The sequence below is a fragment of the Lissotriton vulgaris genome, chromosome 4_1, assembly GCF_964263255.1.
Source record: "Lissotriton vulgaris chromosome 4_1, aLisVul1.2, whole genome shotgun sequence".
Classification (NCBI taxonomy): domain Eukaryota; kingdom Metazoa; phylum Chordata; class Amphibia; order Caudata; family Salamandridae; genus Lissotriton; species Lissotriton vulgaris.
This window is the reverse complement of record NC_141691.1, coordinates 706267186-706282894: the sequence shown is the minus strand read 5'-3', so window position 1 is coordinate 706282894 and position 15709 is coordinate 706267186. Positions and strand designations below refer to the sequence as shown.

Below are 15709 nucleotides of genomic sequence, written 5' to 3'. Positions count from 1 at the left end.
CCGCCTCATTCGGTGTGGAGAGGAGGGTAAGGCAGGACAGCATCCTGGCACCGTTTCTTTTTACACTCTACACAAATGGCTTCGAATTTGCCATGTTAAAAGGGTCCCGGGACCTGCCTCTCATTGAAAAACGCCCGATACCCGCCCTGCTCTACGCCGATGACGCCGTGATTTTAGCTCGTACCCCCTTAGAACTTCAACGTGCTCTTAAGAGGTATCACAGCTATATGGCCAATCTAGACCTAAGAATGAACATTAAAAAAACATTTGTAATGTCCACAGGATCTAGACTTAAGAAAACAAGAGACATCTTTATTGAAAATATCAAACTTGAGAATACAAATACGTACCCTTACCTAGGAATTTTAATAGACAATAAGTGTTCTTGGAAGCAGGCAATTGAGGCCAGAAAACTGATTTTTACGAGGGCAACAACTGCACTAGCCAACTTTGCACAAAGGCTAGGAAAAAGGCCACCTGCGGATTTGATTCAAATCTACCAAGCGAAATGTATAAGTATCGTGACCTGTGGATCTGGGGTGTGGGGTTACGGAAAGGTGGACGTCCTACAAAAAGTAGAGAATAGTTTTCTGAGATTTCTCCTTGCAGTGCCGCGAAGCTCCTCGACCTACAACTGCCATTTAGAATTGGGCCTGCGTATGTAACCGACATTATTAAGCTTCAACCAATTCTTTTGTGGCACCGTGTTTGGTCGTCCACTAAAACTATTTTCAGTCTAGGCCTTTTACACTATTGTCTCTCGCTTGAAATCAGGCACAAGATTGGCTGGCACGCCTATATTAAAAAGTACATGTATGAACTGGGTCTGGCAAAGTATTATCACACTTCTACAACAATCTCAGAACTATCCAGAAAGGGGCTCAAAAAACTATGTTTGACACATATTGTACAATTGCGACTGGCCAACGGGGCAAGCAAAACTTCTGTCCAGCATATGCTATCAATCCAAACCTCTCTGGCTATACAACCATACTTAACTTTCAAATTTAGTGGTTATGAAAGATTTTTGCTGACCCGCTTTAGGTTGAATATATTCCACCGCCTGGTGACCTTTTCCGAAAACAAATGATTGGTCAAAGAATCTATTAATTTGCCCCTGTGATGAAGCATCTACTCAACATCGATCCACGTGGTCTTATTCTGCAAATATCTCAAAGAACCAAGGAAGTGCTGGCTATTCCTGATATAAAAAATCTTGGGTTTTCGTAGGTGTCGTCCAGCCTTCCTTGCTTTGCAATTTCTGGAGGAAGAGTGCTTCGCGAAAAATATCGCTCAATTCCTGAAGTTTTGCGTTCGTCATATGTCAAATCTAGAGTAAGACTTTAACTGCATAGATCTGTAAGAACACACTCGTCCCCTACCTCCGTCCACTTACACCCAGCTTTTAGACAGTTTTTTAATGTCTGATTGCACTTCAGCACTTTATTTGCTGGTTTGCTCGTCAAAGTTTTTTAACCTTTGTAATTCACCAGTAGTGGGTTATGTACCGGTATCCCATGGTATCAGACTTCTGGAGATGTGTTGAGAACATCTGATTTCTGAGCATTTAGCAGAAGAGGTCTGCCACCACAAACTAAAACATTAAGTAACTTTTTCAATTGTGGTACTAGTATCTCAATAAGAATGTTTGTATATATCTCCTTGGACCTTTGTAAATGATAAATATTTTACTATACTCCCCCATTCTTTCTCAGTAAAAGGTTAATTCATATTGATAGTTCTTTTGGGGTTCATTTATTTGGATGTGCTCTGTTCAAAAGTTCTGGTATTCCAGCTTAATGTAGTCAGCTTTTCTTGATCAAGATCTTCAAAGCTTAAAAAAAATATTTCTGTAATACAGCCTTCTTGTTCCAGTGCTCTTGTCTTATTGTGCATTTTACTCGATTGCATAGTACTCTAGTCTTGATTTTCACACTGAATATCCACTGATTGTATTACCTTCCTCAACGGCTATTTTGAGAATCGTTTGGAAGTTTACAAATTCTTTTTTAATGCTGATTTTCAATATTTCTTCTCCCAGGGTACATAACCCATTGATAGTTTCTACAGAGGAAGATGTTCCTAGAGTTTGCTAGTGATCAGCTGCATAAACAGAAGTCTGGGACAGTTATAGCTAAGTCCCTAAATGTTAGAGCTTGGAAGACAGGAACTATGGGTTCCACTCCGGATTCTTTGCAGTGGAAAAGAAAACAGGAGTTATTTGTACCATTCTGAATCTATCCAGTTTAATCTCTTCTGAGTGTTCACATTGGACTCTTTCTGTCAGCCGTTTAGGTGAGAATGTGTGGGAGTACATACACAGAAGACATCTTTTGCAATATCCTATTGTTCTAAGAGACCATTCTTCTCAAGGGCTTTAGTTTCTCCCTTCCCACTGCTCTATTTAATTGTGCGTTGTTCACCAAGTACCTTGGAATGTACCTGGGATGTCCCATTGGATTGCATCTTAGTGCATGATTTAAGTTCTCTGTCAAGCTTCCTTCCCGATATCAACCCGCCCTCCCTAAGGAAATAGACGTTTCTCTTTGTGGACAAAGCTACTGCCATGTTCGACATAAGAAAGCATGCATGTGCACATTTTGTCCTGATCTAAAAATTGGTCACCATTCTTTAAGGCTGAATTGCCTCAGGACTTGCGTCTCTCACAAGCATTTTTAGTAATCTCTCTTAAGGCTGAAGCAAATTTCATTAGTAGTCTGAACCTTGGTACTCCGGAAAGGTCTGAACACCTTTAATTTTAGTGTATTTTCTTGATGGATGTTGAGGATAAGCAGAGCATCTTGTCGCTAGGAATGTTTTTTCTGCTGTGCTGATCAGGCTGCACACTCTGACTTTATGCTCCTTCATCGGATTCTTAGAGTAGCCTCCAAATCAGATTGGTGTCTGGATGCTTTGTTTCATGCTAACCCGCCATTAGCCAATTTGGTTTTGGTTCTTTGATGTGATACACTGGTGGTGGTTGATCCAATTCCACCTTCTTCACTGGTTGGACATTTTGTCTTAAAGTGAAGCCCTAATTCTATATCCCATCTGTATTTTTTCAGTTTTGCAACTTGGTTCTGTTTCTGCTAGTCCTTTTTACCATCATCAATCTTTATTTCGACAATAAATTGTCATAAAAGAACACTACATTAAAACAGTATAATAATACAATAAAATCTTTAAAAACAGAACAGTAATAAAACCATTTCATAACAATGTATATTACCAATGAAACAGATGACCCGGCTAGCCTCTTGATTCTACTACCAGCCCCAGTAGAATTCTGTTATGCACCTTCTATGTTCTAGTTTACTGGTTAGTCACAAGTGCCCTTCTGGTGTTCCACATTGCTGCTATAAATTTTGTAACAGCAAAGACCACAACCGGAGAGAGATCTGTCTTTAAGATTCTAAACACCTGGAGGCTGTGGCTTATCCCCAAGTTTTTACATATTGGGATGATCCACCTCCGTCTCTAATTTAGATAAGCCGGACAAAAGAAGACAATATGTACCTCATTTTCTAAAGCTGCAGTACACCCTGGGCAGTTCTTCGGCGACGGTGTGCACCAATCAGACGTAAAAGATCTGATGGGTAGAAAACCATGCCGCCATTGCAGAAAAAGCTTCCTCGAGGCAGCAGGGCTAATGTCGTCCAGGACTTGCTCCAAAAAATAGGAGTCTTTGATAGAACCTAGCTGTGAGTGTACCCAGTTGGGAGCTTGATGTTAAGTGAGCCATGCGGTTTTCCCGGTACAGCTGGACCAGTTGTTTTCGTGAAATGCAAGCGCAAGTATGCTCTGGGTCTAACCACATCGAAGCAAGTCCAAGGTTCTCGAGTTCCTTCCTGATATATTTTAGCCAGGGAAGCCTGCCCGCATTAGGCAAGCCCAATACTTCCATTAACTCTTGCCTATATTCAGACAATTCTGGAGTGACCCAGAGTCTCCTCCAAAAAGTTAGAGGTCTAAGGGCCAGTTCCTCCTCAATAGGTCTGATGCCAAGGTCCAGACTTAGCGGCACTAGTGGGGTGCTCGCGGGCAGAGCTGTCAACTGCCTCAAGAATCTATTCTCAGCAACAGTAATTGCTGAGCTAGTCTTGTGGCCGCACAACTCAGCCCCGGAGGACACTGCCTTCGAGCCCGCAGTTTATAAATTTCTAATGGGGGACCAATCGGTTTGTACGAAGATTTATTCAAGAGTTTCAGTATGCCCCCGGCTATCTGGGTCATTTTAAGGTGCTGTTTCAGTTGATGTTGGACCCAGGTGAATGATTCATTGAGGGTGAGCCCGAGGTAGTCAAAGGTAAGGACCCTTTCTAATCTGACACCATCTATCGTGGGGTTTGGGCGTGTTATTGTAAGGGGGTTAAAGATCATGTATTTGGTTTTTGAGGTGTTAATTTCCAAACCCCGTTCTTTTCAAAAGGAAACAAATCCATCTAAGACACGCTGGATGGCCATGGGAGTTTTAGATAGAAGCAGCGTATCATCTGCAAACATGATCGCTGCAATCCGGGACCCTGCAAGCTTTGGGGCATCACTATCATGTACAGCATCCAGATGTGCGATTACCCCCTTGACATAGAGGCAGAACAGGGTGGGTGCCAAAACGCACCCCTGCCTTACCCCCCTGCCAACGGGGAATCGAGCTGTCCTTTTTGTTTCTTTGTTGTGTTATTGATAGTATGACTGTAATACAGATTGCATATTTTATCACAAGAACAGTTGACTGAGCCTTTTCCACTGGACTCTGACATATGGCACTAATTGCCTGTATCTCAAACGATTTGCTTACCTTCTTCTCCCACCTAGGTTGAGAAGCCAATCTGAGGCTTGCAGGTCCTATTTGACAGCAATAGTTGGGGGCGGGTGGGGGGGGGGGGGCACAGAAACAGGCCTGCCGGTCCAACTGGAAAGCAACAGGTGCCACAGAAATAGAATGCATTTTCAGTGGATGTTGAATTGACTTTTGACGTCCTTTCGTCCTCCCCCTTCTGTTGTGTTTTCTTGTCTAGTTACGTATATGTATGTTATCTTCCTTTGCTTTCATACATATATAATTTATAGTTATATTATTCTGGGTATTTCCTTGTATGACTGTCTGGTCAGCTATTGGAGGCAATTGTTTAGTTGTTGTATGAGCTTGAATGTATCATTATGATTCTCCTAATGAAAATAACATTTCAAATAATGTATGTTTTGGTGTGGATACCCCTCCCTCACAAACACACACTTAGACATGTGCACAAGTAGAGGCAGACACATATACAGACATACTAGCTCGCCACAACACCCTCCTTCCTCAGTTGATTGATTTTACCAGTTCTTTCTGCTGTGAGATTGTTCTCTTCAACTTTTAAACCTTGGTGGTCTTTCTATGATGAGGTATTCCATGCGGGCCTCCACATTGTGGTTTTCGGCCACCTTGTCCCCTCTCTTCTCATGACCATATGCTCAAGCAGAACCGGGGCCTGTATCAGATTGTGAGAGGAACAATACAGGCCCCACTAGTCCACCATGGTCACTTATCCTCTTGATGGACCTCTCCAATCCATCTCTTGCATACTCTTTGTTGAGCAGGTGAAAGCTGATCTGCTAAGTTCATAGTTGGCTGAGAGAGTGGTTCTTTAGAAAAGACTGCCATTCAGTACTCCAGATCTGGCCTTTGTATGTTCCTGGCTTGCCCTGTGCTGTCAACTAAGCACTCTAAAACTTCTGGTCTTCAGTAATTAGAGACTGCCCCTAATGCCTTCTTCTTTATTAGGCTTATCTCAAGAGGTACCACGCAAGCATGCAGTTTGTTTTGTGCAATTGAGCGGATTCAATTGGTTTTATTACTCACAAGTGCTGTCTAGGTCATTTGGAAATGGAGGCCTCACCTGCACTAATGCACCAGCCACCACTGGTAGGTAATTGGCCATTATTAGTTGTCCTTGTATATCATTACTTAATTAGTGCTTTTCAGGAGTGAACATGCGTGCTCTTGCCTCTGGGAAGCAGGTATTTTTGTGGGTGCAACTTTTCTGATGACAATTATTTAACACGTTTAGGTTAGTTATCTAACTATTTATATAGGCACATTATATAGCCATAGGTCTCTTGGTTCCTTACAATTCATTGCTCCAAGCTGCATATCTTGTGAAGTTCAGCTCCTGCTTTTAAATGAAGAAAATGAAATGACCAACACCTTCATTGTATTGCAATTAGGCATCTTTAGTAATAATATTCTTATATCTCCTGCCCCTAGATTATTTTTGCTCTATGATTTGTTCTCTATGCTCCGACCGACTCTATCCCAACCAAAGCATTCTTTAGTACGGCTGTAGAACATTATTTGTGCTTCTGCTTTGACCATTTGTAAGGAGCAGACAAAGACACGGCTCGCATATTGACAATATAATCAAAATGGGCAAACCTTTTCAATGATGTTTGGTCAGAGCCAAAGTAGAGTTTAATACTACTTTTCTCTACCACCATAACAGGTTTTCCTTTGACTCTATATAATGTCAAATTTATCTCTATACAAGTGGCCAAAGACCTATACCATCATTAGGATTTGGAATTTGGAGATTCACTGAGGTTCTGACAATTAAGACCTTCATATTTACAAGAACCATCTGTAGTAATAAGGAGGCCCATACTATGGGAATAGTTAACAATTTGTCCATTTGTTTTGAATCATGGAGTACACATATGATTGAAGTCAGCCTGGTAACAAGCAGCGGTCTTGCTTAACATCTACAGTAATGCTTTGCTAAGTGGCCCTCTGAGCAACATCAGATATTTCCAGTGCTTTGTGACTATTGGGCAAGTATCCATTGTAAAAGTGAAGAATCCACCCTGAGATCCTAGAGGCAGCTCATACATTATAATCTAAAAGTGTGTTGTCATTATCATGCGTGATTCTTTTAACTTAAGAGTTGATATCTTTTTAACATCTGCCTAATTTTATTTATTACAGGTTTTGTACTCCTACTCTATAGGTTTTGTGTATATTTTGTTTGGACTAGCTACCACAAGTGGATTAAGCCCAGCTGTAGCTTTCTGTTCAAAGGTAAATATTTTTTCTAGATTTTCTGGTGCTTTGAGGTTGAGCGTAACATCATAGTTTAAATTACTTCTTTCTTCATTTTGATAATTTACATTAAAGACCACAAAACAGGTCTCGTCATACCACAGAGGGCCATCCCATTACAGAATGACAATCAGTAGGGAGATAACTAAAGGCTCAGTATAGTTCTCAGACATAAAGATGTTTGTCAAATTAAATCAAATCAAAATTCAGCTTTATTCGGTTAAAAATTTTAAAACCATCAAAGCATACACAATAAATTCTTTTTCACAGTTAATCGTATCCTAGGGTCCAAATTACACAGCAAAATATATTACAGAATAAATTGGTGAATACATATAAACAGTAAAAATGTTTGTCCCAAACAGGAAACTAATAATATTTAAAATTCAAACACCAAACTTTTCACATACAATTTTAAAAACTATCTAATAAATTACGTGCAAAGAGTGCGAAAAGTGGGATAATTGTGGTAGCAGCATTTTCTTACGACATCTCACAGCCCCTGTGATGTAACTCGCCACCCCAAAACATATCACAACAGATCCTAGCATTTGCAGATAAACCAGAGCTGGTCGGGCCTGTTCAAAATTACACCCTCTTAGTAATGGGAGGATGAATTTCTTTCCCTGCAAAGCATAAAAATTTGCAAAAAAAGATCATATGAAGGGCATCTTGTTCCGACTTATTGTCACACGGGCATGGTCCCAACATCCCACTTTTAGCAAATCCCCTAGGGAAAGATAACCGCCATGGCAAAGATGTGTGTAGTGTCCTTTAAGATAGGGTGCGAGTCAAATATTAACTGGAAAGGGTTCTATAGGAATAATGCATATTTTGCAAAACTATAAGCAAGGTAACTTTTAAAGCTAGCAACAGGAATGGTTAAAATGTTCATGACTGCAGAGTGAGACGAACATCTGGGCATGTATTGCTAAATATTTCGGGTCGGAAATGATGGCATTAAGGCACTTCTACATTAAACTCTAAACACAATTTACAGAGAATGCTGAATCAAAGTTTATTTATTTATAAAGTTTTATTGTAATTTAATGGGTAAGTTTAAGCCATAGATGTGAGTAACCTACTATTTATCTTAAAATCACAGGAATTTTCAATGGGGTATATAGTGTAACCATTCTGGAGAAACATTCAAGAAATGTTTACAATTCACAAATATTGCTTTTTAATTCATATTTATGTACCCAATTCGCGTGTAACTTGCCATACATTGAAAACTTTGAATTATTCAATTCTTCACTCAAACAGTTTTGCCGTGCATGTCACCCCTTCCAATGCACATATTGTGAATTTGTAATTCACAGAAAAACAAAACAAATGAGGGTTGGAATGCTTGTATTAAGTTGAGCCACTGAGAATTACCACTACTAGAGCCCTTCACCGTTACCTTTTGGTTTTCATAGCGAGTCACCCCACATCTCACATAAGTTACACCAGGTCCACTTACGTATGAGATGTTCTCTACGCTCACAAATATACGTGAACAACCTTATTAGTCTGCTGCTTGGTGGTTTATTATCACAACATCTGCATGGCGTGTCTGTCAAAATCCACGTGAGGCTCCACTCTTTTCATTACCGCTCGCAGCCATTCTCATTTTCTCGCCAGTCTCATTAGTAAATTATATTATTTCCTACCTGTGTAAATTGCGCATGAGTAACTTAGATATTTTAGAGGTCTACAATTTTGACGCTTCCATCTCTGTGAATTGTAATGTTACACATGTGTAAATTAAAAACTATTCCTAAAATAATTTCCTCTTACTCATAAAAAAAGCTTTTTGGGCATAACGTTTTGAAGATAAGAACTCTTTATCTTTCTGAAAAACTGAGGCATTAACATGTTTTAAAAGCATATTTTGTTTAGTATGCCTTTAATTCACCTTTTTCTCAAAATAAAAGATAATGTGTACGGTATGCATATGTTTCAATTTGACAGTCAAATTTTGCCAAATAACGTGAATTATATATGCGAAACCAAATGATTTAAATACATGTATTGTGGCATCACATCTATTGTTTTTTAATGTTAATGGCCACTGGCCATATCCAATGTGATGTATTTATTTATTTATTTTAAATCAAACAAATGTTTTTTTATTTGTTTTTATTTGTTTTCAGCATCCTGTTCAAACATATGGATACGCTTTCTTCTTTTCACTCACTGGGTACTTTGGAATATCTTTCGTTCTAGCCTTAATTAAAATATTTGGAGCACTCATTGCTGTAACAGGTAAGAAGGCATTCCAGTAACTGTATTCTGTTTCCTATAAAAGGAAATGCATAACAATTCTTCCATCAATATAAGTGACATATTTGTTTATTATCACTCCATTCACATAGAAGTTAAACCTGTATTTATTTTCCACTATGGTAAGAAAACAACAGTTCAATAAATAAAGTTCAGTTTGAATAAAAAAAGAGTAGACCGGGGTAATCTAGGAAGAATAATGAAAAGGACTTAATACCATGGAAATGCAAAGTGTATCAACTAAAATGACTCACAGTGACGTTTTAAAAAATAAATGGGAGCATGAGGGACTAGACAACACAAAGAAAAACAGAACTGTTTGTTTCATTCTGAATGAATATACAAGTGTAGAGCGTACGCTGTTTTCAGTAACTTTTTAGGCCTGGCTTCAGAGAGCAGCTGTCTCCTTATAATATGTTATCAACAGAAGAACAGCTTTTAGAAGTACTACTGAAAGAGGAATTTAGGTTCCGTTCACATGCTGGGTTTATTGAATACAACATTTGATTGGGAAGATGTTGTGTGCTTTCAGTGAAAAAGAGTGTTTGTACTGCACTTTTTGCCTTGTGGCAAAGCTTTAGCTCAATGCACCAGGGCTGTGTTGGTTATGGTGGGAAGTCATTGATCAAAGCTATAGGCCTGATCTATATATTGCGAACATATATGATAAAGGCATTATGCCAGACTTATTTATTGTGAAAAGCATATATTAAAATCAATACACATTTAATGGTGGACTGTTATTACTCTGTATTAAAACCCGAAGAGAGCTATTTTGTTAAATGTAATCACACAGATTACTATAGCAGATGAGGATTTTGATGTTGGTTTCCCCGTCTCACAAACTGGGGATAGACGTTTTGCGGTGTAATAACCCTTGGTAGGTCCTCTTTTAAGAGATGGTATTTTGCTTTGCCAGATGTTATTTTTATACATGTTTAATTGCATACCAGCATACCTGAGTTGGTTATGGTGCCAAGCCACTGATGAAGGCTGTAAGCCTGATTTATTCACTGGTAAAGTTTGTGTCCAGTGGCGTAGGCCTGATCTGTTTATTATGAACATTATGACAAAAGCAGTAGGCCTGGCTTATTTATTGTGAAATACATTTAGTTAAACATTTGGTTAAAGTCAGTAAGCATTTAACAGAGGAATGTCACAGTACTTTGCTGCAAGCTCTAAACAGGTTTTTTTTTACTCTCACAGTTTACTGTAGTGGGCAAGGGCTTTGATGCTGGGTCGCAAGCTGAGTGATTTTTGGAGTCGCATCACAAGTACTGTCACATTTAATACATCAGCTCATAATAGGTTTATACTTGGAAATTGATTGTTACTTAGTAACCTTCGACTAGAAAAAGGGGAGATTAATAAAGCTGTAAGGAAGATAAACAAAAAATAATGTTGTCCATGAGCTATTTTGTGCTATCAAGGTCTTGAAAATAAAATACAAATAAGTCATGATGTGGTTTCATACTTTTCTCATACGTAGAAAACACCCAAATCGTGGTATCCCGGTCTTCAAAGTAAAATCCTAGAGCAACAGCCCTCAACACATGCCTCTCTCAACTCTTGTCATGGATGAATGCCAACTCTCTAAAATTAAAACAAGACAAAGATCTGTTTGGTGTCAATCTTCCCAACCTTTGGGGGACCCCATTTGTGGCCCACGACTTTGGGTAATACCCCCACTCCAGTACCTTTAGTGAAAAACCTGTTAGTTTGGCTTGATGACAAACTAACCATGAGCCATCAGTTCAACAAGGTGACAGCCACTTTCTTTGGCATCCTGACTTAGCTCAAGAGAATTCTCTGCCACTAACGTTAGGAGCATGCCACTCGTTCTCGACCTTTCGCAAATTACTTAAAACTAGGTCGTTCCAACTCCTTTAATTCTCCTAAACCTCTTCTCTTTCTGGACAGCATTGTGGTCTGACCCATGTTTCGTGATGCGCCTAGCGCTGGGAAACATATCTTAGGTAGTAGCCATGTCCTTTATAAATCACGCATAATGGTAATGGTTTGGCTGGCAAAGCATGATGCAGCAGAGAGGCAATAGATTGAGACATTTGATATTTGGAATTCTAGCAAGAATCTTAGGTTTTGCTCCTATATCTTCTACTTTGATAAACATATTAGAAGCACTACAGAAATAATAGCATTTCCCCAGAGATCATATTGTATCCTTGTAATCACAAACAATGCCACTGTTGTGACTGAGGAAGCGAAGACAAGTATGGTTGTCACTAGGCATAATTAGTAGAATGTTTATAATAAGTTTGGCTTATTCATTGCTACTGGAGAGGGACATTTTGTCATCTCTTTTATAACCGAGAAACTACCAAATATGTATTTCTTAACAAATTACTTATAAATCCAAGCAGAAGCCAAATGTGATCTCTAGTATTCTACAGCATTTTACTATGATTGGAGTTGGTTTGTTCTCTGGTTACGGCATATTTCCTCGAATCTATAGTTGACGCATTAAAGCTTATATAACCCCAAAAATAATTATGTGAAATCAATTTCTGGACACAAAGTAGAGTGTCTTGGCCTTCTTTTCTACGTTGTGCCTTCTATTGAATGGGCTTTGTTTTGCTTTGAAGGTTATTTTTATGACGACGAGAGATGAGCCGTAGATTTTTCAATACCAACTAGTTGTATTTTAAAATTTTAGGTCTGGTGAAAGCCATCACTTTTTGCTAAAAACTTGAATGAAAGGAACATTGAATCTTACCCCTTTTGCCGTTGGTTCAGCCATTGCTTGTTGAAAGCGTCTTTCATAGTTTTAGTCAGCCCTCAGGCATATTGCATAGGTTTACATTTTGCTGGGGTGAATGGTGTCCCCCCCACTGTCCACACCAGCGCTTGTTTATGTAAGTGGCACAAGGGAGTGCAGTGTCTCGTTGTCTGGATTAAAGGGTCTGCAACTACTGACGCTCAAAGAGCATCTATTTGGATTCTGCTTTTAGACTCCATTAGAAAACAAAACCTGGGAAAACACATTAAATGATATTGAAATAATCGCTGTGCCGCTTGCTTGAAGATCATTCGTAAAAATTTAGCTTATGGTGGCAAAACATCACAGCTAGCATCAGAACGGGGAGGGCGATCCCTCTATTGCCCCTCAGGACGAAATGGGAAAGAGACATAGGGAGACCGCTAAGGGATAAGGAATGGGAGCGTATCCTCCAATTTCCCAAGAAGGTAGCCAGAAACCCAAAGTTCAAATTCATCCAGCCTACCTGACCCCACACCGCATTCACGTGATGTTCCCTGATGCAGCTGACACATGCCCCCGGTGCGACACGGACGACGCATCACTAGTACACATGCTATGGCACTGCCCCAAGCTAGGCTATTATTGGACCACTATTAATGACCTGCTCGAGGGAGCAGGCTCCTTGCCACAACCACTCACCCTAGAATATGTACTCCTGGGGCTGGGACCAGCGGCACGCACGAATAGCGTGGCAACACGTTTTACTGACATGGCCCTATTGCTAGCGAAACGAGCAATCACGATGAGGTGGAAATCACCTAGGCCACCGGATCCTGATTTATGGAAAGCAGAAGTGATACGCTGGGGCAGGACGGAGGGTGAAGCATTGCAGAGGGAGGAACGTAGAGGCCTCAGAAAAACACCGATTTCATTGGATTGGTTTGCTATTCTGGGAATGTTTGAAGCAGGGGACGATGAGGGCTCTGATGATTCATTGCACATGTGTTAAATACGTCTTGCCATTCTTGAGATTCCATGTACCGTTTCGAACTGTGGTGCACTAGACGATAGTACGGGGGATCCCGTACTGTTATTGATTCAACCCCTGCCTGACTGTGTGGATAGACTTTACCATGATGCACACCAACACGGGTGTAGCCAATGTGCATTCTGATGTTTATGCGCACACAATAGGAGTGTCGGGAGGGTTTCTTGAGGGTGGTGGGAGGGTCTATTTCGATTTGTAAGGGTTTGTTCTATTGGTTCGATAAAGTCGAAAAATTCAAAATCTTAATGTACTATGTAACCATTATTACTCTACAAGCGGGAACATGTTCCACTCTGGTTTATGGAAACGATCATAACTGTATGTTCTTGCTTTGACCACTATGCTAATAAACACATGTTCCCAAAAAAATGGTGGCAAAACATAGAACAGGAACAATAAAAAAAGTAAAGAAACAGTTTAACGTTTATGTTAATCTAAATAATAAACAGAATGGTTGGAAAACTATCAACGTGCTAATCCTGTATCGGGATAAAATATTTTCTAAGCATATTTTGTTTAAAGCAATTGGAACCAGCTAGCCTTTGAAATTGTGGCTTTGTGAACAATTTGCTACCTACTTGGACTAGGGCTTCCTTCCTTGTACATTACTAAGGGGTTTTGACAGGCTATCCCCCTCTGTTTGTCTGTGCTGCCCTAAAATTGGGAGTGGATGATGGAATACTCCAGTACCTAGTTTTGTTATAAGCAGCACTTTCTGACATTCTGCAGCTTCCTCTTTCACTGGCTGGTGGAAAAGCAGTGATGGAGCTCCGTTTTCTAACTTAACTTTTCTGACCCATTCTCCCCAAGCAGCATCGGTGGGACATAGCTCCTTGTGTCCCACCGATGCTGCTTGCACATCCGCCTCCTGCCTTGTCCCCTGTTCTATGGGCCATGTGTACCGACTATGGCACATGCAGATTGTCTCTACTCCTGAGAAGCTTGCTTGCGGGCACCACCAGTTCATACGTAATTTGCAGAAGAAAGGGGTCTCATCATGCTTAATTCATCATACTTATTTTATTATTATAAAGTGTTATTTGTGCACTGGTGTTCACATTTCCTGCTGATGTTAACATTTGTTCATCATTTTGGCAGAGACAATCCCTGGATTGCAATCAAAAAGGGCTATAGGTTTGAGTTAAATATGAATTCTTACTGATGTGTTAGAGCACCAGAATATTATTGCCTTTTGAAATAGCAAACATTTTGACATTTCCAATTGTATTCTTGTCTGGCTACCAATTGGAAGCATCCACAGTTAATCCCGAGTCACACGAGTCTGTCTGTTCCTGGGATTAAACCATAAGTTTCTAAGCAGTTCATATTTTTGGCGGCATTGTTTTTCGAAATGCCAGTTTTTTACCCACCGAAAAATATTCTCCTGGTTCAGTATTATGAATTTTAGGAGGCATTTCCCTTTTCCTCATGTTTATGGAGTTAATATGGTCAAGCGGTACCCTAACAGTTGGCTAGAGCAGTGTCCGCTGGTTAGAGGGACTGCGTTCTTACTCTACACTTTTGATCCCATTGCACCAGTTACTCATATTTGAGCCTATTCTGAAAAAAGTTAGTTTGAAAGTAACGTTTTTCAGCATTATTTGCTCAGAATCTACTGAATGAATTTAATCCAAATCACAAAAAGCACTCTTTCTGGATCAAGATCTTGCTTTCTGCCAAGCCTTTCAGTGGTTTGGGCTGTAACAGTGTCTAAACTTCCTTTGGAAAAATTAATGGAGAAAACACATTTTGGACCTCCCTTTTTTCTTGAGTCCCGCTTAATGGATCGCCCCATAACTTTCCAGTTAGAAGCTGAGGTGAAAAAAGATGGCGGGGGGGGGGAGTTGTAGATTAGCAAACAAAAGATGCCTTTTCTCTGTACTCCAGGACGTTGTGGGATCGATACTGCAGGGGAACTCACACGTTATCAATTTTGCTTGAAAGGTGTGACTATGCTTAAGGATCCATGATTGGTGGGATATTGATATGTGTACAGAAACACTATATTGATTTGAACAGCGAATTGCGCAACAGACATCCCGGGTCGGAATTACAACTGGAAACTGAGGAATGGCCATTAAGAGATCCTAGGCGAGCCAGCCCTTATGAAGTCGTAGGGAATACCCTAGATGATGAAATACATGTTGGTTAAGGCATGAATCAGGTTAAAAAAGAAGAGGCAAGGTGGCCAAAAATAAATCATCTATTAAGAGAAGGACAATTTTGTGTTGTGATTACATATTGTACTATTATATGTATTTTGTTGAATGTGCCTTAAAGTTATACAACTACAGTAGGGGACAGCTTGCATAATGTGATAGCTAAATATGTGGATTACGAAACCCATTTCAGAAAACCTTGGGACAAGCATGGGTTACCTGAGCCAACTGTGGAGGTTGAGGCCTTTTACTCCTTATATCCCAGAACTCTACTTACTATGCATTCTGAGCAACTGGGCCAATTACCCCTTCTTCACTTGACTGCCAGGGTCGGCGTGGTCCGAGTAGTCCAAGCCACCCTCTGGGGTAAGACGTGTGATACAGGGGAGTAAACACGGCTTACAACTCAAAATGCGCACAGCAGCAGAAGTAAATCA

The 15709-nt window shown here is 40.1% G+C and overlaps 1 protein-coding gene across 2 annotated transcripts in view; it reads left to right on the top strand.

The window, feature by feature from the left end:
* SLC35B3 (solute carrier family 35 member B3) overlaps nt 1–15709 on the top strand; it is a 291393-nt gene that overhangs the window by 239486 nt on the left and 36198 nt on the right. For both annotated transcript variants that reach the window (XM_086965008.1, XM_086965007.1), the window contains exons 7-8: nt 6965–7057; nt 9217–9328. In XM_086965008.1, the coding sequence (XP_086821134.1) occupies nt 6965–7057; nt 9217–9328 (205 nt within the window). The remainder of the gene's footprint in view (nt 1–6964; nt 7058–9216; nt 9329–15709) is intronic.